Source organism: Diospyros lotus, chromosome 5, assembly GCF_014633365.1.
Source record: "Diospyros lotus cultivar Yz01 chromosome 5, ASM1463336v1, whole genome shotgun sequence".
NCBI lineage: Eukaryota > Viridiplantae > Streptophyta > Magnoliopsida > Ericales > Ebenaceae > Diospyros > Diospyros lotus.
The window spans coordinates 6124173-6151847 of NC_068342.1; the positions used below are offsets into that span (position 1 = coordinate 6124173).

General features: G+C 38.8%; 3 protein-coding genes across 25 annotated transcripts; 2 read left to right on the forward strand and 1 right to left on the reverse strand.

Annotated features, from left to right (window-relative positions):
* Positions 1-892: 892 nt before the first annotated feature.
* LOC127801413 (zinc finger CCCH domain-containing protein 23-like) lies at positions 893-7597 on the reverse strand. Of its 4 annotated transcripts, none has more exons than XM_052336542.1 (10): positions 7487-7596; positions 6182-6973; positions 5935-6099; positions 5659-5844; positions 5461-5558; positions 5018-5266; positions 4788-4917; positions 2805-3005; positions 2535-2618; positions 910-1438 (listed from the first exon to the last, which is right to left on the reverse strand). In XM_052336542.1, exons 2-9 carry the CDS (start codon positions 6850-6852, stop codon positions 2588-2590), a joined length of 1731 nt encoding a protein of 576 aa, XP_052192502.1. In that variant the 5' UTR covers positions 6853-6973; positions 7487-7596; the 3' UTR covers positions 910-1438; positions 2535-2587. The 4 variants fall into 4 exon arrangements, with proteins under 4 accessions (XP_052192503.1, XP_052192502.1, XP_052192501.1 ...); XM_052336541.1 differs by having other exon boundaries at positions 7305-7587; XM_052336543.1 differs by having other exon boundaries at positions 893-1438; positions 5665-5844; positions 6182-7588.
* Positions 7598-15656: 8059 nt separating this feature from the next.
* Positions 15657-19545, forward strand: LOC127801414 (uncharacterized). 17 transcript variants are annotated; one of them, XM_052336552.1, is made up of 5 exons: positions 15657-16808; positions 16944-17213; positions 17349-17483; positions 17619-18769; positions 19224-19545. In XM_052336552.1, exons 1-4 carry the CDS (start codon positions 15711-15713, stop codon positions 18753-18755), a joined length of 2640 nt encoding a protein of 879 aa, XP_052192512.1. In that variant the 5' UTR covers positions 15657-15710; the 3' UTR covers positions 18756-18769; positions 19224-19545. The 17 variants fall into 17 exon arrangements, with proteins under 17 accessions (XP_052192512.1, XP_052192514.1, XP_052192518.1 ...); XM_052336554.1 differs by having other exon boundaries at positions 16944-17133; positions 17269-17483; XM_052336558.1 differs by lacking the exon at positions 17349-17483 and adding an exon at positions 17269-17348 and having other exon boundaries at positions 16944-17133.
* Positions 19546-22346: 2801 nt separating this feature from the next.
* On the forward strand, positions 22347-27544 carry LOC127801416 (zinc finger CCCH domain-containing protein 53-like). Of its 4 annotated transcripts, XR_008023054.1 has the most exons (8): positions 22349-23389; positions 23542-23706; positions 23788-23973; positions 24061-24386; positions 24838-24967; positions 25155-25343; positions 25446-25530; positions 25638-26374. XR_008023054.1 is itself a non-coding variant. In XM_052336562.1 (7 exons), exons 1-7 carry the CDS (start codon positions 22632-22634, stop codon positions 27271-27273), a joined length of 1860 nt encoding a protein of 619 aa, XP_052192522.1. In that variant the 5' UTR covers positions 22347-22631; the 3' UTR covers positions 27274-27544. The 4 variants fall into 4 exon arrangements, 3 of the variants coding, with proteins under 3 accessions (XP_052192522.1, XP_052192523.1, XP_052192524.1); XM_052336562.1 differs by lacking the exons at positions 25446-25530; positions 25638-26374 and adding an exon at positions 27168-27544 and having other exon boundaries at positions 22347-23389; XM_052336563.1 differs by lacking the exons at positions 25446-25530; positions 25638-26374 and adding an exon at positions 26789-27051 and having other exon boundaries at positions 22348-23389.
* The last annotated feature ends 131 nt before the right edge of the window (positions 27545-27675 follow it).

Below are 27675 nucleotides of genomic sequence, written 5' to 3' on the forward strand. Positions count from 1 at the left end.
GATGCCAATTCATAATTAATTTGAGAGAAAAATAAAGAAAATAAAATAAAAAAATATAGCCACTCACATAATCAATCTATAAACCCAAGTAAAATTTTAATTTATTTTTAAATAAGTTTAAAAACAAAGCAGTTCATAATCAAAGTAAAGTCTAATTCATCTTTGAATCATAAAAATAAATTATTTCTAATTTATTTTTGAATGGTGAAAATAAAATAATTTTTTAAAAATAAAATTTTGATTGAATTTTTTGTTATTTATCCATAATTATAGTTTTTTATTGAATTTTTAAACCCATAATTCTTTATTTTTTTCCCTATGTAAATACAATTTCTAATTGAATTTTCAAACACTACATCTCTGCTTTTAATTTAAAAAATTGAAATTTTCATATTTTCTTTTTGACTTACTAATTACATTTTTCACTATTTTCTTTATTTTACCTCTCATACGATCAAGTGTCAATTTTCCCCCTTTCTTTCAATTAAAAATAAAACTATAAAGAGATTAAATATCCTAAATTAAAAACTTTGGGAGGGTCAAGTGGATTTTAGAAAAAAATACATACATAAATCTTACTACTCACATAATCAAATTTAGTTCTCGATTTGATTATAAATATAATAAATTGCGTAAATATCATTTTATATATAGCTTGCCAAAACTTTTAATTAACACATTAATTACTCAGAAAGACCAGCTATATACAAGGTGTGTGTCACGATACGAGTTGTATCACATAAAAAGGTTATATTTTAATGATTTTTTTTTTTTTATAAAAATCTTACTAAAATGACATGATATTGACTAAAAACAACCATATTATCATTTTTCTTTCTTCCAAATTTCTATATAGTTTAATTAAAAGTCTAATATGGTGATCTTGAGATGATCGTTCTTGTGCACCCTCTAGTACTTGTACCCTCAATTACGTCAGAAAAAATAAATCGTAGGTATGAAATTTCACCTCACTACGTAAGGTGAGATTTAAATTCATGACCCATTAAATTGATATCGACATATCACTTATCTTACTGCTGGCCTATTCCCTGAGAGCATCTAATACGGTGATTTTACAACAAGATAAGATGGCAAATAGAGTTTCCTTTGTACCTGAAACTAACGACCTCATCTCACTCTCTATATCTCTATACCCTTCCTTAATTATATATATATATATGCCTGTTTAATTGCAGAGTAATTAACTAATTAAGCATATGTTTTGCCCTCTTGTTTACCTTCTTTTTTTCTCCCTGTGCTGTACGTCAGCTGCAAATTGAGATCAGGTGAACGTAAATGGCTGACGGGCCATTTCCTCGGCTGGCTTTTCTGTATCCAGTTGTATCTCTGTAAGTATAGTGCGGTGGTACCAATTGCTGTTCTGGTGGCTGTTTCTCTCTATGGGTCTTGGTTTTTTGGCTATTATTTACTGATCTTCCTGCACACAAACAAACAGTCAGATAACTCTTCAAACTTGTAACTAGACGGGATTAGGTTTTTAGGAAAACCGATCTCTAAGCGTACGTGTAGGAGGAAGCAAACTAGTTCAGGTGGGAATAGGAAGAGCCGATGGGGTTGCTTAAATAGGCCCGGCCGGCCCTTAGCATAGTTTGTCTGAGCCGATGGGGTTGCATAAATAGTTGTGTTATTGAAGTTGTATTATGTGTGTGTGATGACTCAATAAGGAGCCATAGAGTGAATGACTAGTTAACCGGAGTGATGAGGATTAGGACGGTGCAAACATCTGAACACCTTGAGAGGGTTTGTACTTTTTCTATTCCAAAGCCACATCATCATGCATGTGCATCGAGTGGATTCTAGATGTAAAAATGTTGAAACTGAATCCTACAAATTTATGTGCTTATTTTTTTTGTCAAATTTATATTTTTATCTTTATATCTTCACATTTTTTTTTTCTGATTATTTAAATTTTTCGTTATTTCAATTATATCACTGAAGCTAATGTTTGAGTTAATCAAACTTCTATATTTTAATCTTTTTTTCGTGTGATAATCCAAACTTTTCGTTATTTCGATTATACTCCTAAATCTATATTTTCGAATCAACTTAACCCTTGTGCTTTTATGTATAAAAAAAAAAAAAGTAAAAAGGAGATGACAAATGACATATCACACTCTATTTATATCAAAGTATAGTGATTAAATTAACTTGAAAATGATGATCTAATGGTGCAATCGAAACATTAAAAAATTCGGGTTGTCACACGAAAAAAAAAGGAAAAAAATGTCAAAATATAATAGTTAAATTAACTCAAAAATGTAAATAAAGGAGTGTAATTAAAATAACAAAAAAATTCAAGTAGTCATACTAAAAAAAGCATAAAAGTACATAGATAAAAATATAAATTTAACCCCTATGTTCTCTTGATGTGTTTGTGAAGTGTGAGATCTGATCCTAACAAGTGATATTAAAGCTACCTACCACAAACAAGGCATTACAACCAAGACCTTGCATTTGCACATAAAAGGAAAATTGCTAATTCAGCAAAGAAAAGGTAGATATTGATCACTCACCTGTAATCCAGGAAGCTCAAGCCCTACCGGCAAGAATGGCCGGATGATCGCCTTTACATCTTAATGGCTCCATGACTAGAGAACCTGAATCATAATAACTTCAGTATGTATTTCTCATATTGAATTATTAACCATCGGTCCCATCTAAAAGTTTAAGTGGGTAGACACAGGATTAACTTTTATCTTTTGTATTATTTGTTGACTCTCAACAATTGATAGACATCGACAATGGTGTGGAAAGTGGATAAGAAGCTGAAGGCTGGTACGCACCTTGGCACTGGCACTTGATAGTAACACGATTTCAGAGAAGCTGCAGGAATGAAGGGAGAAGTGATCAAGTCGTTGTCGGCAGATGTTGCCCGGAGGACGCCATTCTTCTCTTCAGTGCCGGCAGTGTCAGAGAAGGCCGTCAAATTTTCTCCGGCAGCTTTGGGAGATGCAAAGGGACTGTCCGGGAGGTTGTGTTCCGGGCTGCTTCCAAGGACAGCATTTTCAAAACACATAAATGAAACTATATGCAGAATATTTTGTAGATAATTAACTATGCAGAATATTGTATCTGATTAGAAAAATGAGATCCTCAAACAATTTTTGTACAGAAAAAGCCGCTTAAATGATGTGGGAGTGAAATTTTCCTGAATGGATGATTGTTACTGAGTCACATTTTTCTCCATAAAAATTAGATATAGGATTTGTGTTTGTAATTATTATGCATCTGATTAATTAAGATCTATATATTTGGAAGAGAAAGCCCTTCAGTCGGGTCATAATTATAAAACCAGTTATTGCATTACCAATAGAATTTTGCACAAAATTTTTATCAAAGATTTACAAGTGGCCAAAAGAATTTTTTTTTTTTCTTGTGGAACCTTGAACTTTTCTTAATTTCAAATGTGTTCTTAAATTGTGCAAAATTACTCATTTAAACACCTGACTACCAAGTGATATGCACATGCTCTGATGTGCCAATTTTCTATGTCTCCTCAGCTCCCTCTCTCTCTTCGACAATGTCTCCTCATCTCCCTCTCTCTATCCGACAAAGCTACGGAGCTCTTACTTAGACAACTAGAACAACTAAGAGGAGAGAAGAAGGATTTGAAAAGGAGGAGGGAGGAGGAGAAGGCCAAAAGCTAAAGCTGCTCAGACTTTACACATGGCTGATTGTGAAGAATCATCTTCTTTCTCATCCTTTGAATTAAGAGACAATGAAGAGAGAGAGAGAGTTAAGGAGATGTCGAAAAGAAAGAAAGAGAGTTGAGGAAACACCGAAGAGAGAGAGAGGAAGCTGAGGAGAAGTAGCTGGATAGAGAGAGGGGGACTAGAGACGATGCTAGATCTAAGGTGATGCAGCTAGAGAGAGTGAGCTAAGAAGATGCCAAAGAGGGAGAAAAGACATAGGAGGAGACGTAGACAGAGAGAATTGGAGTTGAGGAGACGCTGGAGAAGGGGAGAAAGAGAAAGAGAGCTGAGAAGACAAAGCTGGATAAAGAAAGGGAGACTGGAGACGCCGACAGATCAAAGATGACGCAGCCAGAGAGAAAAAGAAAGCTGAGAAGACGCAAGAGAGAGAGGAGATAGAGTTGGATAGAGAGAGAGAGTTGAGGAGATGTCGGAGAGAGAGAGAGCTGAGGAGATGCTGTTGGAGAGAGAGATGGGGAGTTGAAAGGACATTGGAGAGAGAAGACGCTAGAGAAATATAGAGGAATTGAGGAGATGCCAGAAAATTGTCATGTCAGCGCGCATGCATATCACTTGATGGTAAGTGTTTAATCGAGTGATTTTGCATAGTTTAAGAATACATTTGAAATTATGAAAAGTATAGGGTTTCACAAGAAAAAAAAAACGTAAAAATTCAGAAGCAAAAAATATAGTTTTGGCCATTTACAAATACTTGTTGAAAGGAAAAAAAAAATCCTCTAAAATAGGTCACAATGCTAAAATCATTTGGTAGACAATTTATTAGAGTAAATTACAAATACAGGTTCACTTAATACCCCTACTATTTGAAAGATATATCAGATTACCTTTCATTACAAGGGGTACCGCGGAAGTTTTATAAAATTATGCAATTTTCTTAACTGTTTTTTGATCAAGAGAGATAGAATGTGAGGGTAATAGAATGAACCCAAAAAGGTGAAAGGGTACCGACTAGAAAAGCTGATTATTAGGGCAAACCAAAGTAACTATATGAGTGCTGCTATTATGCATAGCCTCTGTAATGATCCCAACCAAACCAGAAAAGAAAAATCTTACCCTTTTGGCAAATCACTTTCTTCATTACGTTTGGGACTTTCTTTGCCCATGGCATTCTGGTCAGTGCCATTGTTGAAAGACGATTCTTTCTCTTTCACACCCACATTCTTAGTCTGATCCAGTTGCTTCTCTGAAAGAAAACAGTAGATGAGCTCCAAGATCTTCAGTCTGAAGCCAAAATTCAAACCAACTAATAAGAGTTCCATAAGAGCATCTTCATAAAGATTCACCTTCAGCCATTTTTGGACTTTTGCCATCGGAAGGAATGAGTGCCTGATTCAGAGCCATTTTGGAGTGAGTTGGGGACAGAATAGTAGCAGGGCTAGGGAGCCTCCAATGGTGGTTTTGCCCATTCATATCAACAAGTTGCAGACCCATCATTCTTCGACCCTGGAGCTCAAGCGCTTGCTCCAAGTTAGCTTGCTCCTCTAGTTTCCTCCTCCACATCGTGTCCTGGGTATTGCCCAAAATCCTTGCTCCTGAATTTAGAAACAAAACTAATTAAATAAGCGAGCAAGAGAGAATTCACAAAGTTGGCTTACTGTCTAATATCACTTGATGCCAAATAAAACAAACAGAAAAATAGATTCTGTCATATTTTGGATATACAAAACTCACCTTGTTTTGAATTTAGATTATCCAAATTTGAATTCAAAACAATCTCAATGCTTACCAGGGAGGGGGCCATAGGGGCCTCTTGGATCAAGGTCCGTTGGGCTACCAGAAGCTAAGAAGTCTAGTTTCTCCATTGGCGGCATATGTTGTTGCTTCCTGCAATTTCCCAATTAGTATTAGAGAAAACAGTGCAATAATTAATGGGTAACGTTGGAGGGAAAGGATCAAAAAACAGCGAGGATAAAAAAGAGAGTGCCTGAACTTGTCGGGGACCTTGCCCTTGTCCTTGTATGGCTTGACAAGAACCCTAGATTCGCATATAAAATGAGGGTTCCCTTTGGTCAGGATGGCTTGCACTGTCTCTGGGTAGAGAAAGGTCACAAAACCAAACATCCTCTTATGCTGATACGGAATTCTCACGTCCTGAACTGGCCCATAATTACTGGAAAAGAAACGAAAATCAAAGTAATTCAAGCTTCAATTAAGACCCAATTCGATTGTAGAAAACCATGTATGAAGCTGCTGGACAAACCTGAAATATCTCGACACATCGTCTTCATTAAACGTGCTTTCAGCTGGGAAAGTCAAGTAGATCTGTCTTGAAGCTGGGTTCATCGGATAATCATTCCTCTCAATCCGGGACGGGCCAAATTTGTGCATATCGTCACCCATCATCAATGCCGCCGCCGCCGCCGCACTTCAGCATTTTACCAAATCAAACATTATGAGCTGATCATGATGATTCCCAAATAGAGGGATATAGAATTATACATATGTACCTTTGGGAATCAATTTGTTGTTGCTGGGGAAGGAGATTCATGGGTCTGTTTGCCGCCACGGGAGAGTATGGAAAAGTAGAAGCAGCCAGGCTTTGTTGCTGGGCGGACGTAGATCTGAGAAACTGCTCTTGGCACTGCTCCATCGTCTCGAACTTGCCCGGTGACCCAACCACAGGGCCCGAATCAGTAATGCCGGCATGGAAGAACCTGCAACTGTTTCCATTCTTACAGTAGCCTCTACCATAGAAAAGACAAGGCTTCCCACCAAATGATCCACTAGCAGTAGAAGAGCCTTCCCAGTTGGGCAAGCCCTGTTGTGGGTACAGAAAATCTGGACTTTTTGGGCCCAGAGATGGCGAGAAGGGTGAAGCCTGGTTCGGGATGCTAAGAGGAGATGGAAGATTGTGCCTTGAGGACGACGAATTCTGCCGAGAAAGAGAAACCGGTGGCAGAAAAGCAGGTCGAGACGACGGGGTTGACGGCAAGCCGAGCTCTTTTCTGGCCTGGAGAACGAGGGAGTGAAGCAGAGATTCAGGGCCAAAGGCCAACCTAATCATTTCATTCTCAACATGGTCCTGAAGCAAGATGAAGCCCATGATCTTTGAGGCATTTTCAGGGTCCAAATTCTGGATCCTGGAGAGCACAATCCTGGTTGCATCATAAGTATCCATGTCTGGGTTTGGTTTGGTGGTTGGCAGCAGATTCCACTCCAAGGTCCAACCCACCAAATCTTTGTTTTTCGTTTATCTCTCTCTCTCTCTCTACTGCTTTAGTGGCTCTCTAGTGTTGCTCCTGCAGGAAAGAAAGTGAGAGAAAAAGAAAAGAAAGTGAGAGGAAAGAAAGTGCTAAAAAGAGTATTCCCGTGGGAGATGGGAAAAAAAAGGAAAGGACTGTGCGGATGATGAGGGAGGAAGATGGAAGTTGGATTGAATTGAATTGAATCTGAGTGTTGGTAAAGAAATATGAAAGCTATGCTAATTGGTTACAGAACAGAAGACAAAGAAAGCTAGAAAAGCAAGGGAAGACAGCTAAGGACTCGCACTCTCTTTTCAACCCCCCCTTCTCTCTCTCCCTTTTCCAAATTAAAACGAAAACTTTCTCTGTGCTCCACAGTACCGCCTACCCATGAAATCTCCGGCCTTTCTCTTCCGATATGGCCAGACCATCAGTGCAAGAGAGAAACCGAAGCCATTCAAACCCCTCTCTCTCCCTGTACCTATATTCTCGTGAAGTGCTTGCAGAAGCAGCAGAACGCAGAAGCCATAAATTGGGCCTGCTAAGAGTGATTGCAAAGGAGCGTCTTACGCTTGCTTGCCCCACCGTTTCTGGTTAAGCGGAGGATGAAGCTTTGGGAGATGATCTCAGTCTCTGAGCTACGGAAAACACAGATTAGTAGGACTGTCAGTGACTGAAAACTGTGGGCATTAAAAAGCCGTTTGACCATTCCTCGTTTTCAATTACAAATTCAACATGTTTTATGGGGCAAATTGGTTTTAAAAATTATTTGCAAAAAGGAACAATTTATGCTTGCAAATTTTGCGTCTTAATAACGTTACGGGGAAATTACATTCACCAACCCTAAAATTTAGTTAAATTACACTATGCATCTCTCACTTCTTAAAAATTATATTGACATTTCTTTATTAAATAAATGTTAAAGAATACGTATAAGAATATGAAATATTAAAGGTACATTGCGCAAAATAAATTAAACCTCAACAGTTATTTCATATAATTTAAATAATAAAAATAGTTAATGCAATTTTTGAAACATAAGAGTACTTTTTCAATTTATGCCAAACTTTTAAGGGTACACACTATGTTTTATTCTAATATAATTTGAATAATGCTGGTGTGTTTATTCTAATATAATGCTGGTATGTCTATGTTTTGAGCTCATGAGGGTTTAATCAAATGCAGTTTGAGGGTGTCATTTTCACATAACTAAACACCCTCTTGGTAATTTCCATAAAAGATATCATCAAAGTAAACAAATAGCTAAATTAGTTGAATTGATTTCAATTCAAAATCATCAGATGCTACGTTCACTCATTTCACTTAAAATTAAAATTTACACCCTCACAAAAGCAATTCGAGTCTAAATTAAATTAAGTATTAGTAAACTAGTCAATTCGTGTATTTTATTTATGATTTTTTATTGATGCACATTTAATAACAAGATCACATGAGACTAAATCCACACTAATGAACTAATCAAGTAAAGTTTAGAGAGTTTTAATCCAACCCAGAGTTTGAACCAACAAGCCCAACTCAAAAGCCTAGCCCATAGGAGACAACCCGAAGGCTATGCCCATCAAGGCTTTTACGACCCTAGGGTTGTCAAGAAGAACTCTAGGCGTAAACTTAGTTAGATACTTTCTGCAGGTTGCAAAAAGTTGCTAGTGCCCCGTAACTTGCAGGCAGTGCCCGCAATACTGTGCAGTATCAAATTAAAAGTTAAAAAAGTGAAATATGTTCATTTTGGACAATATTAGATGATGATTCAAGTGGTGGTAAAAACTCTACAGATTAAAGTTAAGTTAATGTCTATAAGTGTGTAAAAAAGCCCTAAAAAGAGAGATCTAAAAGAAATGCGTGCGTGGGTGTGTGTGTGAAAAAGAACTTCACAAAAGAAGAAAGAAGAAAAAAGAAAAAATAGAAAACTTACATATTGTCGCAACTTTATGTGAGCTTTACTTGCTTTTCAGATCAACCATTGATAACTACCATACTAAGGGTGAAATAGAGCTGAGGCCAGGGAGGAAGAGGGATGTGTGCGTGAAGAAGAAGCTCATAAAAGTTGAAAGAAATAAAGATAAAAATTAGAAAACTTACAGTCATGCCTGCCTTTAGATGAGCTCTACTAATTGTTTTCAAATTAGCCATCGACAGCCAACCATGCTATCGGTAGAGCCTAATTACCCTTTTTTTTTTTTTTTCTTTCCTTTCTTCCCCACTTTCCCCGAGATGCCAAATATGAAAGGAAATGTGGGTTTAAAGCCCTCAATTTGAACCCAACAACCTGACTCAGTTCCTTTGCCAGCCTAACCTAACTCTTTAAAGCCCATCTCAATGTCACCTTAGGCCCAAATCTGAAATTGGGTTCTAACAATGATGAAAGTTTCACAAGAAATAAAAAAATGATGAGGGCCCACTTAGCCCAACTTTAGAAAATTATAGATTTATTATTGTTGTTGTAAAAAATATAATAATTAAAATTTGTAAAGTGGGGTCCACATGATCTCAAAGTTGGGTGAAGTTAGGTTGCCATAAGAGAAGTTGTCTTAAGAAAGTTCGCCGTTAAGATGCTCTTTCGCCACAAGCTCTTTTGCCATAAGGATTTCGCCACAATCTTTTTTGCCATAAGGTTTCGTCACAAGCCTTCGCCACAAATTCTTTTGTCACAAGCCTTCACCACTAGCTTTTCCGCCATAAGCCTTCGCCACTAGCTCTTTGCTTTTCCACCATAAAGCTTCGCCACTAGCTCTTTTGCCACAAGTCGTCGTTGCTAGCTTTTTCGCCACTAGTTCTTTTGCCACAAGCCTTCGCCGTTAGCTTTTTCGCCACTAGTTTTTTTGCCACAATCCTTCGCCATTAGCTTTTTCTCCACAAGCCTTCGCCACAAGATTTCGGCATTAGCTCTTTTGCTACAAAGTTTCGCCACTAACTCTTTTGTTATAAGGCTTTGCCACTCTCTTTTGCCACAAGTTCTCGCTGCAAGGTTTTGCCTTCGCCACTAGGTCTCGCCGCAAGGTTTTGCTTTCATCGCTAGGTCTTGTCGCAAGGATTTAATTTCTGTTGATGCTTAGAAAATGGGTTAGAAGGCTCGCAAGAAGCTTCCTCTACAAAAACCCTCCGATACCAAAGTCAGTCTCAGATCCCAATGACTATTCATAAAAGCAATAAAGATGCATTCAAAGTGTCAAAAATTTACCGAAATTGGAAGTCATCAATAATGTCCAATAGTTGGGTATTTATAAGGCATGACTCTCAAGGATTCCTGATGTTAACACGTGGCAATCGATGAGTGGAGCTTAGGCTTCATCTAGAAGAGGATTTTGCTGCCTAGCTGAAAGGCTGTTCGCGGTATGTTGCTTCGAGGCTGGCCCTTGCGGCCAGGACCTGTCGCGAGGCAGATCGCGGCATGCGGTCGCGAGGCAGCTCACAATAAGTAATCGTGAGGCTGCCTCTTGCGACCAGACTGCAAGCGGCCGCGACGCCACTTGTGGCAAGCACCCGTGAGGCCGCTCGCAACAGTAAAGCTAGCCCTCGCGGGTAGCCCATGCCGTGAGGTTGGCAGCTAGCGACAATTTTGTTACCGCCAGTTTTTTTTATCCTTTCTCAATTTGGTAATTAGCTGGCAAATTGAGGGCTTTACTAATTGCTTTCAAATTAGCCATCGACAGCCAACCATGCTATTGAGAGAGCCTAATTACCTTTTTTTTTTTTTTTTTCTTTCCTTTCTTCCACATGGGTTTAAAGCCCTCAATTTGAATCCAACAACCTGACTTAGTTCCTTTGCCAGCCTAACCTAACTCTTTAAAGCCCATCTCAATGTCACTCAATGTCACCTTAGGCCGAAATTGGGTCTTAACAATGATGAAAGTTTGTCACAAAAAATAAAAAATGGCAAGGGCCCACTTAGCCTAACTTTAGAAAATTCTAGATTTGTTACCTTAAAAAAAACTATATATCTTTTGAGATTACCATTATTGCGCGATTCCCTATCGCTCATGCCCTCGATTTTAATAGAAAAGATAAATCATAGGTGAAGATTTTGTAACGTCCCATTTTCCTAGAACGCACGTTACCTCGAGATTTCGGGAATATATATATATATATATTTTCAATATCATCATACACACAATATAAGTCTATAATCATTTCCTGACAATCCCAATTATACCTTCTCAGCATATCAAAATTTAAAAATTAATAGATTAAGACAAGTATTATCAATCACATCAGTGGAAGTAAGATCAAAACCTCAATGATATATAACCGACCAATTCCTCTTACAATTAAATATCAAGATCGATGTTTCACATGAAAATATCAAAATATTACATAACCTCTAAATATCGTAATCATAGACAAAACCTACGAAAACTAAACATAGCAGCTACATCTTAATAACATTCTTTCCCTTGGCGTCACTGCTTTCACCTGGAATGTTTGAATATTCCAAGGACATAGACCAAATTAGATGCTGAATCATCTAAGTGAGAGTTCAAAAATATTTTCATGAATATATGCAAAATCATATATAAATCCGACAAATCCTGACATGCCCCAGCCTAAGAGAATCCCACATAGCACTTAGCTCTAACCGAGGAAAATGCAATCTCTCTAAAGGTGACACGACCACATCGACCCATTGGCAAACACAATTCTGCTTAAGAGGGACAACCTCAACACATGAACCTGAGAATCACCCCATTGTCATTGTTAGGCATTACGCTCCTACTCAAAAGCATTCCAAACCCAACGCAACCTTAGTCCCAAGAGTATCACATCAGCACTATCCCTGGAATCAATGACACCTTGGTATTAATGCTATTACTTAAAGGAACCTGGGGTGGTGTCCACTCTCAGCCCCGCCACTTGAGCCAACAACCGGGGTGGTGTCCACTCTCAGTCCCGCCACTTGAGTACCGTAGGGTGAAATCCGTTTCAGCCTCGTCCCAAGTGGGTCACATAGCATTAATTCCTAGTGCACATCCCGAGTGTTGTCACTCGAGGCTACGTCACAGGTTAACAACCCACATCTCACATGGACAATACATAACATGCCAATGTCAAAAATCATAACACGCATGACATAAAATCAATATCTCAATGTACGCAATTTACTGTATGAAATTTAATACATGTGTAAATAATCGTTTGGACAAACCATCACAATACCAAGCCATAGGGATGAACATTCACAGTAAACCATTCATATGCCACAAACTAGTTTTTTTGATAGAACTACTCACCTTTAGGTGCAATTCAAATTCTTCTTGAAAAGTGCGGTACGCCTCGATTTGCGTGCCTACCTCGAACTTTCTCATGAGTCACCTCACCTTAAGCCGCAAGGTACCCTAATCATCCAATAACCATAAAAATATAATTTTTTTCCTTAATTTTTCTCATATTTCTCCTATTTTTTATCACTTATAATCCAAAATAATTATCTACACAACTATTTTCTCAAATATTTTTACATAAATATACATAAAATAATTTTTGAAGAATTTTAGAAAAAAAAAATCAGAAATTACCTATGTGGCATGCGCCCCCACACGCGGGCGAGTGGGCTGGAAGGTTTGGCTGGCGCATGACAGTCACGCGCCAGTTATCTTCTTCATTTTTTCGGTCGTCGGCGATGCTCCGATGCCAGATTTTCCTACACCGATTGAAAGCCCATCTTAAGTTGATCCCGATGCCACCGGTTTCAGGCCAAAAGGCCACCGAAAAAGCCTCCGATCGAGCATTTACAGGTGCAGCGCGGCGGTCCGCCTCTCTTCTTCGATCAGCCCTCGCAATACCCTCAAAACACCTCGAAAATTCACCAAACTTACTAGAAATTTTCCCCTCGCCTCAAGGATCAAAAGTCCCTTATTAGCTTCCCTCGATTTGCCCTCAAAACCCAGCAATTTGATGCTTCAAATTCGGCAAAAAATCCTTGGTATTTATAGGCCAAAATCGACCCCCACGTGGCCAATTTCTGGCCAAATCTTCTCCTACACGCCACCAGGACTGTCCTTGACCATGCCCTGATGAGATTTGCTGTCATTTTTCTCAGATTTTTAGGCCAAATCGGACATACATGTGCTGATTTTTTGAAAATTGCAATTTGGCCCCCTTTGAACTTCCTTTTACATTTTGGCTCTTATCCTCAAGCTCCTAATCTTCCCAGCATCATCACTAAGACCCTCAAGATTTGTACTTCTCATTTCTCCCTTGAAACTTTCGAAAAATTTTCGTTTTGACATCCATCGAGCAAATTTAGAAAATTACACTTAGATCCGATTGATCGTTTTGACCTTAAATCCACTCGATTTAACTCGAAATCACTTAAGGGTTGTTCTATACATAAAAAATTAGCCCTTGACACGCTCTGCTGACTTTTTGGATGTCTCTTACGTCAATTCAATTTTCTCAGTCCGGTCGACAACTGTACCGAAAACTATTCCCGATCCAATTTCTTTCATCACTAAAAATCATAATTTAAATCACTCATCAATACTATACCATTTTCCTTGGCTATCTAGGGTCTGGGGTACTCCCTCTGACTAATTCGATCGTCCAAAGCTGCGTTAGTGTACCCTATAGTCTCATTTTTCTGCAAATTCCATTTATGCCCTTCATTAAATACCGTTTATATTCTCAAACTATTCCCGGGTATTACAGATTTTGTCTCACTGCACAAAACAAGGAATCGAATACACGACCTATTGGTGTGAATCCCAATTTATTGTGATTCAACCTTTGATATGTACTTTGGAGAAAAAAAATATTAAATAAAATTATAGAAAAGATTAGTAACTTTTGTTAAAAGAGAAATAATTTTAGTTTTATACAATTTAAAATTTTCATCATTAGAGATGATATGATAATTCTAACTAAATGGACATAAGAAAAAATTAGCATTCTAAGGTAATTATACGGGGGGTAGCGTGTATCCATTAAAGGGGCGTTTGTTAAAATGAGCAAGATAAGGTGATATCAAGATAAGATTGTGATTCTTTCCGAACCAAGATATGAAATGATCAAGATAAGGTCGGAAAGTATTCCAAGATTTATATCAGACTGTTTGTTAAATTTTTAGAATCCATTGGTAACTGTACTTTTTCTTTCCATGTGTTTGTTAATACATATGATAAGTATCAAGATAAGGGTTTTTTTTTTTTTACCAAAATATCCCTATTACCAAATTTATGATTAAAATAGTATTTTATGATTAATATAAATTGTCAAAAAAATTAAGATTAAAATTAAAAATAATATTTTATTTTCTAAATTCATCTTCAAAAATAAATTTAAAAAGAGTTGAAAAGTATAAATAATAATTGTTAGAATTATAATAATTTCATCTAGATAATTAAAAATGGTCAAAATATATTTTCATAATAGATAATAAAATATAAAATTAAATAAAATAATTTAAAAATTGATGAAATGAATTATATTAGTTAATAAAATATATAGAGAGAGAAATTTAAATTTTAAAAATCAATGAAATGAATAATGTCATTTAAATTTTTAAAGTTGTCAAAATATATAATAAAAAAAATATTAAATAATATTAATTATAAGAGTTAAATAAATAATTTTTTTAATAAATTTAAAATTTTAAAATACATTAAATGACATTAACTATTTTACAAATGGCAGATAAGTACTTAACCCTTATCTTGAAAGAGTCAGATAAATTTATCCGAGAGGGGAGATCGAATAAATTTATCTTAAAATGGAGAAATAAGAGGTCATATGAGACTTTTTTTGGAAATGGGCAGATAAGTTTAACGAACATGTTGAAAAGACCAAACATTCAGAATACTTCTCATATCTGACATTTTTTCTCTTTTGATTAACAAACGCCCATGAGTAAATTATTATTTATTTGGAAAAAAAATAATTATTGCCTGCATAGAAGCCATTAGTCCAAATGTTATGAGCAGTAATTACCATAATTATTCTTAACAAAAATAACTGCAAAGTAAGTTAATTATCCTGATTATTCACTCTTAATTGGTGACTTTTACAACTGCAGTTATCATGCTATTGCTAGGAACCTTCGAAGACGTCCAATAATAATAATAATATAATTATCCAGTTTATTCACTCTTAATTGGTGAATTTTGCAACCACAGTTATCATGCCAGGAACCTTCGAAGAAGTTCAATAATAATAATAATAATAATGACATTTTCCCACGTCAAACAGGTTACCATCAAGCTGAAGTACGAATTTGCCACTGAAAGAAGTACCAAAATAACAAGAGGGCGCGAAATAAAAAGCTTTCTTGGCGACAAAGAAAGATCCCAATAATTATATTAGCCTTAGTATCATCAAAGTGTCACCAAGCGTAAGCCAATTTTCTCTTGGTCCAAGAGTTGAGGTGGCGCAGAGGAAATTTCAACATCTTATCTCCTGTGTTAATACGATGCTGTCTTCCCCTACCTCACGCGCTTGCACGGGCGAATGGCGTTTTTCCAATGGCGTCATCCCATCTCCGGTTGGTCTGAGAAAATTTATCCTCGACATTTTCGACTTCACAAAGAATGATTTTCTCGGGAAACAAACAACCAAACAAATAAATAGGAATAGTAATAATAATAATAACAACATAACATTTGTTAAGGTGGTGGTTGATGACGACGCAAATTAGCCCCCCCCGGCTTTGACTTCATGATTTTCCTAATAAATCATTTTTTTCTTTAATCCTTCCGGGTTTGTTGTCTCCTCTTTTTATATATCAAAGACGAGAGCCGGCCAATTCTCCTCACCAAAAACAAACCAAAAAAAAAAAAAAAAAACCATGTCCAGTCAAGACCACCGCCACCGGCACAACCGCCGCACTGATACCGCCGTCGTTCCAAGTCTCGATCTTTCATCCGCCGAAGAGGCCGTTCTGAGAGCCCCATTCAAGCACTCCCTTTTCGCCAAAGTCCTCGGCAAAAGAGTCGATGACCGGCAGCTCTATGCTCACCTTCGTTCTCTGTGGCGTCCGGCGGGGGCAATCGACTTCATCCCCCTGGCAAGGGGCTTCTACCTGGTGAACTTCTCTCTCCCTTCCGATTACGATGAGGTTCGCTACGGGTTCCCATGGACGATCGACGATCACTACATCGTCCTTCTCCGATGGGATCCCAACTTCAAGCCTTCCGAGGCCATCATCAGCCTTGTTGCGGTCTGGGTTCGCCTCCCGGAACTTCAAGTGCAGTACTACGACGAAGAAATCCTGCAGAAAATTGGAGAATTGATCGGGGAGGAAGTTGTGAAGATAGACAATTGCACCAGAAACCGAACAAAGTGTAAATATGCTCGCCTGTGCATCTTGATCGATCTTGGCAAGCCCGTTATTCCGATGATAGAAATTGGTGGAGCTTTGCAGCCGATCCAATACGAGGGGCTGCATCTTCTGTGCTACACGTGCGGGCGATACGGACATCGGCAGCACCATTGCCATCATCTTGCGTCTTCTCTGGCGGAGGCAATCCCGGAACTATGCTTTTCCGGCCAGTCGTCCACGGAGTCGTTGGGCTTCCGCCATAGTTCCCATCTCTATGGTCCTTGGCTTCAAGTGCGCCGTGGATATCAACATCAGACCGAAAATCAAGTGCTCCAACCAGAGAAAAAATCTGTAAGTCTGATGTATCGTCCGATTAAAACTGCCTTTATTCCTTGCAACAATACATTGGAACATGGGGAGGGCACATCCGGAGTTGCTGAGAATATTATTGGTTCTTCAATGAACCCCCAAGACCAAGAAGCCTCTTCTTCTGGCCACACTGACACTGTGACTTCAAGTCTTCCTTCCCCTTCCCCTGCATTAGGTGATAATCCATATGTACCAGTTCCAACTCAGTCACCAGAAGTACCCCAAACAAACACTCCAACCCCTTCCCTTGGTGACCTAAATGTTTCAACTTCAGCCCAAACAGGTACTTCATCCCCTTCCCCTGCATCAGGTGATAATCCAATTGTACCAGTCTCAAGCCAGCCACAAGAAGCACCCCAAACAAACACTCCAACCCCTTCCCTTGGTGACCTAAATGTTTCAACTTCAGCCCAAACAGGTACTTCATCCCCTTCCCCTGCATCAGGTGATAATCCAAATGTACCAGTCTCAAGCCAGCCACAAGAAGCACCCCAAACAAACACTCCAACCCCTTCCCTTGGTGACCTAAATGTTTCAACTTCAGCCCAAACAGGTACTTCATCCCCTTCCCCTGCATCAGGTGATAATCCAAATGTACCAGTCTCAAGCCAGCCACAAGAAGCACCCCAAACAAACACTCCAACCCCTTCCCTTGGTGACCTAAATGTTTCAACTTCAGCCCAAACAGGTACTTCGTCCCCTTCCCCTGCATCAGGTGATAATCCAAATGTACCAGTCTCAAGCCAGCCACAAGAAGCACCCCAAACAAACACTCCAACCCCTTCCCTTGGTGACCTAAATGTTTCAACTTCAGCCCAAACAGGTACTTCATCCCCTTCCCCTGCATTATGTGATAATCCAAATGTACCAGTTTCAACCCAGCCACCAGAAGCACCCCAAACAAACACTCCAACCCCTTCCCTTGGTGACCTAAATGTTTCAACTTCAGCCCAAACAGGTACTTCATCCCCTTCCCTTGCTTTAGGTGATAATCCAAATATACCAGTTTCAACCCAGCCACCGGAAGTACCCCAAACAAACAGTCTAATCCCTTCCCTTGGTGACCTAAATGTTTCAACTTCAGCCCAAGCCGGTACTTCATCCCCTTCCCCTGCATTAAGTGATAATCCAAATGTATCAGTTTCAACCCAGCCACCAGAAGTACCCCAAACAAACACTCCAACTCCTTCCCTTGGTGACCTAAATGTAGCAACTTCAGCCCAAACAGGTACTTCATCCACTTCCCCAGCATTAGCTGACCCAAATATACCAGCTTCGACCCAGCCACCAGAAGTATCCCAAACAAGTACTCCACCCCCTCCATCTCTATCCAATGCATCAGGTGATCCACATGTTTCAGCTTCATCCCAACAAAGAGTGGATTTTCCATCCCCACAAAATGATTCTCCCACTGCTTCCGTTTCAACTGATCGCCTCCCACATCAGCGCATTGGCGCAGGCATAACGAACCAGCAACAGCCACCCCCTGAGGTAATTGAATTCTTTTCGCGGGTGATTCAGAGTTTGACAATACCACTAGAGATAAACAGTTCTGATGGCTGTATAACTGAGCTGGTCATTGAAGGAAAACCACAAGTCATTACCTTTGATTCGAAAATTTCCAACATTGAGATGAGTGTAGACATGTCGGGGTTGTTTACTTGGAACACGAACCAGCACAATGTAAGCTTCAGCACTACAGTAATTGATCACACTGAATACCCTGTCCAGAAATCCTCAAAGAAGCTTCTGATTTGGAACTGCCGAGGGGCAGGGGATGCCAAGCTCCTGCCAACCGTCAAGGCTCTGTGCCAGCAACACCAGCCATCCGCCGTTCTTCTTTTGGAAACAAGACTTTCCGGCGCCCATTCTGATCAAGTTATCGAGGACGTTGGTTTTTCTGAGTCGCTTGTTGTTGAGCCTGTGGGATTCACCGGTGGGATGTGGCTTTTGTGGCGCGATAATGATATTGAAATGGAAGTTTACTCAGCTACTCCACTTCATGTGGCCTTTGAATTTCTCCCCAAGCCCGAGACGTTGATTCTCTATGGAGTGAATTCTGGGATTGGACATGAATATTCGGGTGTTTATGGTATTGATTCTTCTGATTCCGATCACAGTTCACAAACCAGGAGCCCAGAGGTTTTTTACCTAGACCAACAAATCGGGCCTCAGACTTCCCATTGGATTCCATCCTACTGAGGTGATCAGATCGGGTAAGAGACTCAATTCTTGAGTTCATCTTAATTTCAAATCAAGTCGAATTATTGATCCAATCCAATTTTAAACACAAATTAACTCTACTGTTACATATATTCTCATTTTCTCTTGTGAGGCCCGAAATCATGGTAATGTGTTTCAAAGAATAAGAGTTTGCTGGGTGTTTGAGAGAGTGAAGGCATTGAGGCTAAATAAAGCTTTTTGGGTTTTTCTTATTGCACCAGAAGGTTCTCCTGACATAATGAAATCTTCTTTATCCTTCTCCATGGATGTAGGCAATAAGCCGAACCATGTAAATTTGTGTGTTTGCCCTCTCTTTAATCATCTCTATGTTATCGTGTGTGGATGTTTCACAATGATTTTTCACATCATCGACGATTGATCCATATTTCCAATGTACTGATCTGCAATGCTTTATTTCTTGTGTTATTCAACTTCTTTGGAGTACAGAAGAGTGATGATATTTCCTCCACGTGTGAAACTATTCTTGATTAAGTTGAAACTCATTGGCATCATAGAATGAATCCAACTTCACGGGCTACAAGCATGATGGCATATATTCTTTCCAAATTAAGGTGTCTCCGTAAAGGAAATATACTTGAGGGACTGTGTTCAGTTCTGTTTGTATTGGTTTTAGCTTGCGTTCAGTTGGTTAGTTGGAGACAGTTATGATTGGTCTGGCCGCCTTCAGTTGCACTATATCAGCTGCGATTTGTATTTTTGTCATTGAATTGAGATTGTTAACGAGATTAATGAGAGGGGCTTTTCTTTATTCTCTTCTCTTCTCTTCCCTTATCTGTTCTTTCTTTGCTGGTTTCAGATCTGAAACCTAAACTTATTCTTCTTCCTTTCTTTCTATCTTTTCAAAACGTATTAAAAGTCTTAGTCCTGTAGGGGAAATTATGATGGAGATTGCAGGAAAAACAAGTTCACGTACCCAAAAGTGTAATCATATTAAACTCAAAAAGCACATAATAGTGGGCTTGTTACTATTTAAAAAGTAATAAAAGATGTGGCGCCAACTATGCTTCTTTCCCTTACCCAGTGCTTGATAATGCACGCTTATCTTTTTATGATGATAAAACCTTTAGCTAAAGCAATTAATAGGTGCAAATCGTTCATTATTAAAGAGAAGAATAATTTTCTAACACAATGACCTATGATGGGGACCACCTAATTGGTTGTAATTTTAGAAAGGGTGATTTAAACTTGATGGGTGCTATACATTATTAACTAGGGTATTCTTATCACTGCAGCCAATTAGCAATCTAGCAGTATAGACAATCATGATGATGGTAGTGATTGAGTAACCATCGCGAGTTAAAAGAGATAGATCATGAAAGAGATGTGCAAGTTACTCGTTGTAGTCAAAGAGAAACTAACCAATTATGCATCCATCCCTCTGTAACTTAAAATTTTTCAGTCTTCAATCTTTTGACACAGTTTTCATTTTACTCGCCCAGCAAACAAAGATATAATATTATGAAAAGTGCTATTGGTACATCTTTGTGTATATTTTGAGCTACATAAAAGTGTATTAATGACAAAAAAATCTCTCATGAGGCACATAGAGACGCATGAGGCGTAAGGTATTTTAGTCATAATATTCCTTTATGTAGTTCAAGATGTACAAAATGATTATACATCTAGCATAATTCTAATATTATTCACTATTCACAATTTGAAACTATCCAATTACATACTTCTGGTAAATTTACAGTCTATATTTACCGAACTCAATGAGTTTCTTTGGGTTCTGTTGATAGTTTTACTGTTTCAGTTTCACTCCTAGTAAAGACTGTTATTTTTTATTCTTTCGTACCACGGATCAACCGATACACATGATGGATCGCTCACTTCACTTGTGAAATAATTCAGCCCGGGTTTGGAGTTTCTCTCTGTCAATCGATGCCTCTCACTGTCTGTCTAAACTTTCAACTTGACATTATAAAATATCTTTCGATACGCCACCCATCCATATAAATATAACTTTATCCTAATAGCAAAGCCCAAGTTAATATATATGTCAATACATTTGTAATTATTTCATTACTGTAATAATAACATAAAACTTTGATGGGCAATCTAATTGCCATGAATTAAGAGTGAACCCAGACGACGTTAAATTCAAGCGTGTGGTTTGAATTTAGAATTTTATCTTAATAATGAAGCCACTTATTTTAGTTTATTGGAATTAGTTTTCAATGAGATGACTGAGGAGTGGGGGAGGAAGCTTCTATTTGTCTTCCACTCCCTTCGGCTCTCGTACATGTTTTTCCTTTTTAAAATGTATTGTTATTGTAATATATATATATATATATATATATTAGATCTCATTTGATGGGTTAGATACATTGCATTGCACCCCATAAAATTGTGTAAAGTTGTTTTATCTTCATTGCCGATGATGACCCGTGTAGGCGCAAGCCGACGATGTATTATTATTATGTACTTTAGCGATTAGGCCCACTAAATTGCGACAATATACGGCTGCAACCCTCCTTACGCGCGCGTGTCTCTGCGTTTCTGTGTTTTTTTTTCCCACATGATTTGAGGGCTGAGTCATGAATTCAAAAATAGATCAAACTGAATCAAATCCCTAAATCATAGTTTCTCCAATAATGATTGACTAATTGTGATTTAGAATTTTTAAAAAATTAATTAAGTCTGCTTAATAAAAGTTTTATGTATCATTAAATTAAAGAGTAATGTTAGGAGTAAGTGTTATCGTGTTTCATTTTTATTAAAAAAAGTGATAAATAAAAAAAGATAATAATACATAATTTTTTTATATTTTTAAATGAAGAGACCCGATGGAGGTGACTTTTAATATTATTCTAAATTAAAACATAATTATCACATATATAAACGTTTGCATTAATTGAATTAAAAGCTTGCGAAACCAAACAAAATCTTAAAGTCAAAGATATTCACATGGGCTTCATTTTCCTGTCCAATTTTATTTACTTTTAGTGGTTTTGTGTTTCTATTTATTTTTTTATTGTAAAAAATTTATTGTATAATTGATATAACGATGATGAAGGTTTAATTTTTTTTTTTTAATAATTTGGACTAAAGAAAAAGTGAGTGATAGTTTATAAAAGATGTTGTATGCTTATCAAATAAAGAAATTTGTGTAAAAAAACCATTTATATTTACAACATACAGTATTCATGGCTTACCCAAAAAGACCAGGTGATGAAGCAAAAAAGGCCTAAATGTTTTACAAAGATAGAAGCTCTTTATAAAATAGAATTAGGCATAACCAAATGAAACACCACTCACTCACTCACTCACTCACTCTACTGTAATTGCGGGTCTGGTTAAATATGCTGTTTGAAGATGAATCCAGTAAACACTTCTAGAAGAACTCTTCTTTTTTATTTATTTTTTCTTGAGAATTTGTGATGTATGTGCTTATTATTTTATTATTTAAATTAAGAAAAAAACAATTTATTCACAATCGTCACGCGCTCTTTCTTTCTCTCTGTCTGTCACACTGTCCTACACCATCTTTTAACGCTTGCTTTTTACAAGTGTGTTGGGTTTTAGGGTTTCTTTTGGAGGGAATAATAGAAAAGGTCTGGAGAAGTGTGTGTGTATTATTAGTAGATGGATAGATGCAGCTGTTAGGTGCGGTCTGTGGTAGTTGTAGAAACATTTTGCTTTCGCTTGCTCTCTCTCTCTCTCTCTCTCATCTTTGCTCAAAAATCAAGCAGCGCCTAAGCTAGGCTACAGCTACAGCTACAGCCTCCTCCTGCGGCGGCACTCATCATACTAATAATAAGATCGATCCAGTTGGAGGGTTGGGGTGGAATCAGCTGCCAATCCAACCCCCAAAATTCCAGGCTTCTTAGTATGGACGCTTATGACGCTACTCGAATCGTCCTCTCCCGGATCCAAACCTTCGACCCTGAAAATGCCTCCAAGATCATGAGCTTCCTCTTGCTCCACGACCATGGCAAGGACAACGAGATGATTCGCCTCGCCTTTGGCCCCGAATCTCTCCTCCACTCCCTCGTTCTCAAGGCCCGAAAGGAACTAGCTTTGCCCCCCTCTCCCTCACCCTCATCAACCCTTGCTAATAATCTTCCCTCGTTGTCTTCTTGGTCCGCTTCTTCTAAGCCCATGAACTCGTCGGCCTCGCCTTTCTACGGAAGGCGAGCGGCTGATCTCGTGGATGAGCTTCAGCTCCAGGACCAGCTCTCCTACCTCAGCGACGGCCCGAAAAGTCCTGATTTTTTGTACCCGCAAACCGACTTAGCCAGCTGGGGAGCTGCCACGAACGGCGTCTCTCACCGCCGCAGCTGCTCGGTGAGTGACGTCAGCTTCGGGTCGGATGACAGTACGGCGGGTGGACTCGGGTGGAAGCCTTGTGTATACTATGCAAGGGGCTACTGTAAGAATGGAAACAGCTGCACGTTTCTCCACGGCGGGTTTTCGGAGTCGGGTGGAGTTTCAGTCGGGTCACCGAGCAAGCTTGAGATGATTGAGCCGTGCCAAGAGCATCTGCTCAGATCTAGGTCAGCAGCTGCTGCTTCTCAGCTTATGGCTGCTTCTACGTTCCCCAAATCCATGAATCTCCTTCTCCAGCAGCAACAAATTGATTCACAAAGGTATAGACACAAGCAATTTTTCTTTTAGTAAAATTATACAACTGGAGAATTAGTGAGGATCAACTGAGGGACCTGAAGCTCCCTACCATCAAGCAATTATCATGAACCCATTGACTATCTGCTTCATTTCTTGATAATTATTTGGTTTGAAGGGCGGCGGCGGCGGCGGCTATGTTGACTGGCGAGGATTTGCAGAAATTCGGGCTAACCCGGTTTGAGAGGAGCATGCTTTCGATAAACCCTGGTTCGAGACAGATCTACTTGACTTTTCCAGCTGACAGCACGTTTAGAGAAGAAGACGTCTCTAATTATTTCAGGTTTGGAACTTGACCAATTTGAATCGAGTACTAATGAAGCTAGCGTGGTTTCTAATTAACTGCTTCGATTTATTTTTGAAGTAATTATGGGCCAGTTCAAGATGTGAGAATTCCATATCAACAGAAGAGGATGTTTGGTTTTGTGACCTTCGTCTACCCAGATACTGTGAAACGCATCCTTGCCAAAGGGAACCCTCATTTTGTTTGCGATGCTAGGGTTCTTGTGAAGCCATACAAGGAAAAGGGCAAGGTCCCTGACAAATACAGGCACTTTCTTTCTCTTTCTGTCCATTTTTTCTTGGGCATTCATTCTTGCTGCGCATTTGGTGATGATCTCTTGATTGGAAATCGCAGGAAGCAGCAGCTTGAGAGAGCTGACCTATCGGCGTGTGGCAGCCCTACTGGGTTGGATTCGAGAGACCCCTATGATCTCCAGCTTAGATTCAGCACGCAGGAAATGTTGTGGCGAAAGAAACTGGAAGAGCAAGCCGACTTGCGGGAAGCCATTGAGCTTCATGGCCGGAGGCTGATGGGTCTGCGGCTTCTCGACGTCAAGAGGCATAGCCACCACAGGATGCTGTCCACCGACGCCGCCATTGCTTCGCCTACTCATTCCCCGAATTTCTTCAATCAAAGTCTCGCTTTTCATCCGGACTCTAGCAGTCCAAAAGTTAATCCAGGTATCCCATTTCTTTTTCGTTTCCATGCGAACCCGCAGCTAATTAACCTTCGGGGTGTATAGTTAATAAAATCATTGGGCCTACGTAATGTGTGCGGGCTCGCTCGGTAGATTAAGTTAGGTTATATGTATTTTCCAACCTGATGGCAGAAAATACGAGTATAGGCTCGTACATCAGGTGTGATCCATTGACAATTATGTTCAGAATAACGATAGTGGTATTCGGTTTGAGCGTGTGCTTGGACAACCCAGTGAAGTAGAATTTTCACCCCCATTTGGTTCAGATATTCAGTCCAATTCTTGGACCCAATAACAAGGTTTTTGTCCTATTTATAGATAATTAAGTCTTAACGGGTGTTTTGTATCAATATCTGTATTTATCTCCATTATCTAATTCACAATCAATCAATAGTTATGTGACAAATGCATGTTCCTTCTAATGAATGATACAGTTGATCAACAAAGAGAACTAGCAGCAATAATGAGTGAGAAAGAGAAAGAAACATCAATATTAAATGGTACCAGTGGCAATGCAAAAGAAAGCGCTGGTCAGCATGAGCGAAGTGATTCACAGCCAGAAAGGTACGAAACTTTATGTATTAGAGATTAAAGGCAACCCATAATAGCAAACTTGATGTTGTTTGTTCAATTTAATTAGTGGTTACCAGCTTTTGCCATTTCCATGGCTTTTCTTTCTGGATCGAATCAACCATCTGATATTCTGTTTTCTGGGTACGTACGTTGCATTTATTGTTTTGAAATGGCGCAGCTGCTTGGAACACAACCTCCCTGATAGCCCCTTCGCATCTCCTAAAGCTGCCGGAGACTTCCCGACAGCCTTCTCCAACGGCGAGGCGGAGAAGAATGCGCTGCTTTTGGCAACAAGTTCTTCTTTACTCCCGACAAGTTCCGCATTGGACATGGCTTCTCTCAAATCATGTTACTTTCCAGTGCCAAGGTACTACTACCTACTTCAACCCTCGCCCAAAGTATTCTACCTGCAAATATTATCCGTTCAAATTAAAAACAGTAATTAATTATGAGTCTAAACATGATTCAGGTTCGCCCCTGGCCATGGAGCCGTCGGAATGTAGGCTGGCCACCACCGCCGGTGGGGCTTTTTATAGCTTAGCTTTTATAGGCAAGTGACCACATTCTTCCATTAACGAACGAAAGTATTCATTTTTTCTGTAACCCCTTCACATCACAGACTAAACTTGGGTTTACCATTCATTTGGAAACTTGCAGGAAGATTACTGATAAGAATAATAGAACCCAAATGTGCAGAGAACTCACTCCCTCACTCACTGAGCCCCACAGAAACACACATATATATATATATAATCGTCGTCAGCAATTCTACATATACTAAAAATACAAGACAGGGGTAGCTACTAGCTTTAAGCATAATAGGAAAGAAGAAACGGGTCACGGCCACATGCGATGATATTTTCGCCGTCTTCATAGCGGAGTGATAAGTGAACGTGGAAGAAAGTGACAGGAAAAGGAGGCCATGAAAGGAGAGAGAAGGGTGTTTCCCATTGGGTGCCACTGTTTGTCTCTCTCTCCTGTTGTGCTTTAACTTGGGTCGGGTTTGGCGGTCACATGGGGCATGCTGACACTGAATGTAGCAGCGTCCTATCTATTCTAATGGGGCCCCATCCACCCACCAACGCCCATGTGACTGAGGCCACTGTTGTGTTGTATATATATATAGACATATATGTGTGTGTGTACACATATATCTAGAGAGAGAGAGAGAGAGAGGAGAGACAAGATCTTTTAGAGTAGATGTGATACCACTGCACGATGCTGCCAGGAATCTTTTGGGCCCTGTGCGTGCTACTCTCCCTCTCTCTTTCTCTTGTTTTTTGTTTTTCTTTATTTAACCCTTGGCATGCCACTTCCAGGGGAATATGTAAACCCGTGTCCGGTTGTTAATTACGTACTTTTTCTTTCTTCATTAATTTACAGTGTTTACATTACATATGATTATCTTTGTTTTTCTTTATTAGTTTTAATAATTAAGGCATTGATGCAGTAATGGTTTTGAGTGCATCTAGCAGGGCTTATTGTTTGGTTTTTGGCCTAGTACAGCGTGGGATGGTTGAGTTCCATCCTAAATGAACAACAACTTTTTTTTTGTGGACATTCCAAGTACATTTGAATCACTAAATAGAATTACAAATTAAAAGAAAGAAAACTAACACTAGTGACTACTCCCTTTGGTTTTGGTTTGCTGGGAATACGCCCTTTATGCCTCCTATGTATTGAGATTATTAAAAAGATTGAGTTATTATTATTGAGTTATGATATCTGAGATGTGATATTACCTTTATTATTATTGATTTATTTATTTAAATAGCAAACACCTCTGGATTGAAATTTGAATCGTTGACCCAGTCACAAACAGTGGGGACAGCCTGCCTCGCAGTGTGGATAAGCAGCAGCATCCCCAGGCTTCCATGTCTTCTTGACACGTGTGCTTCCAAATCTCTCAAATTGAGGCTACCCTTTCCTTCCTGCCGCGTAAAATTATATCCTCCTTTTATATATCCTTATTATAAATGAATACAAAAATCATGAGACTTAAAGATGTGAGTTGTATAAGGTTAAAGGTGATAAAATGGGGAACTCATTTGTTTCTGTTTTGGGGTAAAGCGTACCAAGTTCATAGCTTACTAAATTTTTTTTATCTTAAATCTCTTATTATAGATTTATATATGTAAGTATTAATGAATGGCAGCATGAGATCAGAGTCTTTAATATTATTATTTTACAGGGGCCTCCCGGGTGGGTTAGAACAACTGAACTCATCATCATCATCATCCACATTCTTGGTCTCTACCTACCTACCAATCAATTACCACATTGGCGACGAGTGGTAATGGCGTGCCGTTTTTACTTACTTGTTTGAGTAACATTTCTTAATCTACGGCCCAAAATTGAGAATCCAATTGCAATAGCAAATATGGCTTAAGAAAGACAGACAGACAGAAATAGGGAGAGAGATTAGATTAGCATAGTGAAAGGTGAGGTGAGGTGCGTATCACCAAAATGACAATCTTGTTTGGTTTTTCTACACCCACCAACTGTCATTGTTAATGATAATATTCCTTATTTTCCACTCAATAATTGAAGTCCCCAAACACCCTCTAATTTTGCCTCTTTGGTCATAACAAGAAAAGTAAAAACCAAACCAAAATAAAAAGAAAGGAAATTTTTATACCATCTTAACTTTTAGAGTGTGATTTTCCCTTCAATTTCTTTTTTTTTTTTTTGACTTTAAA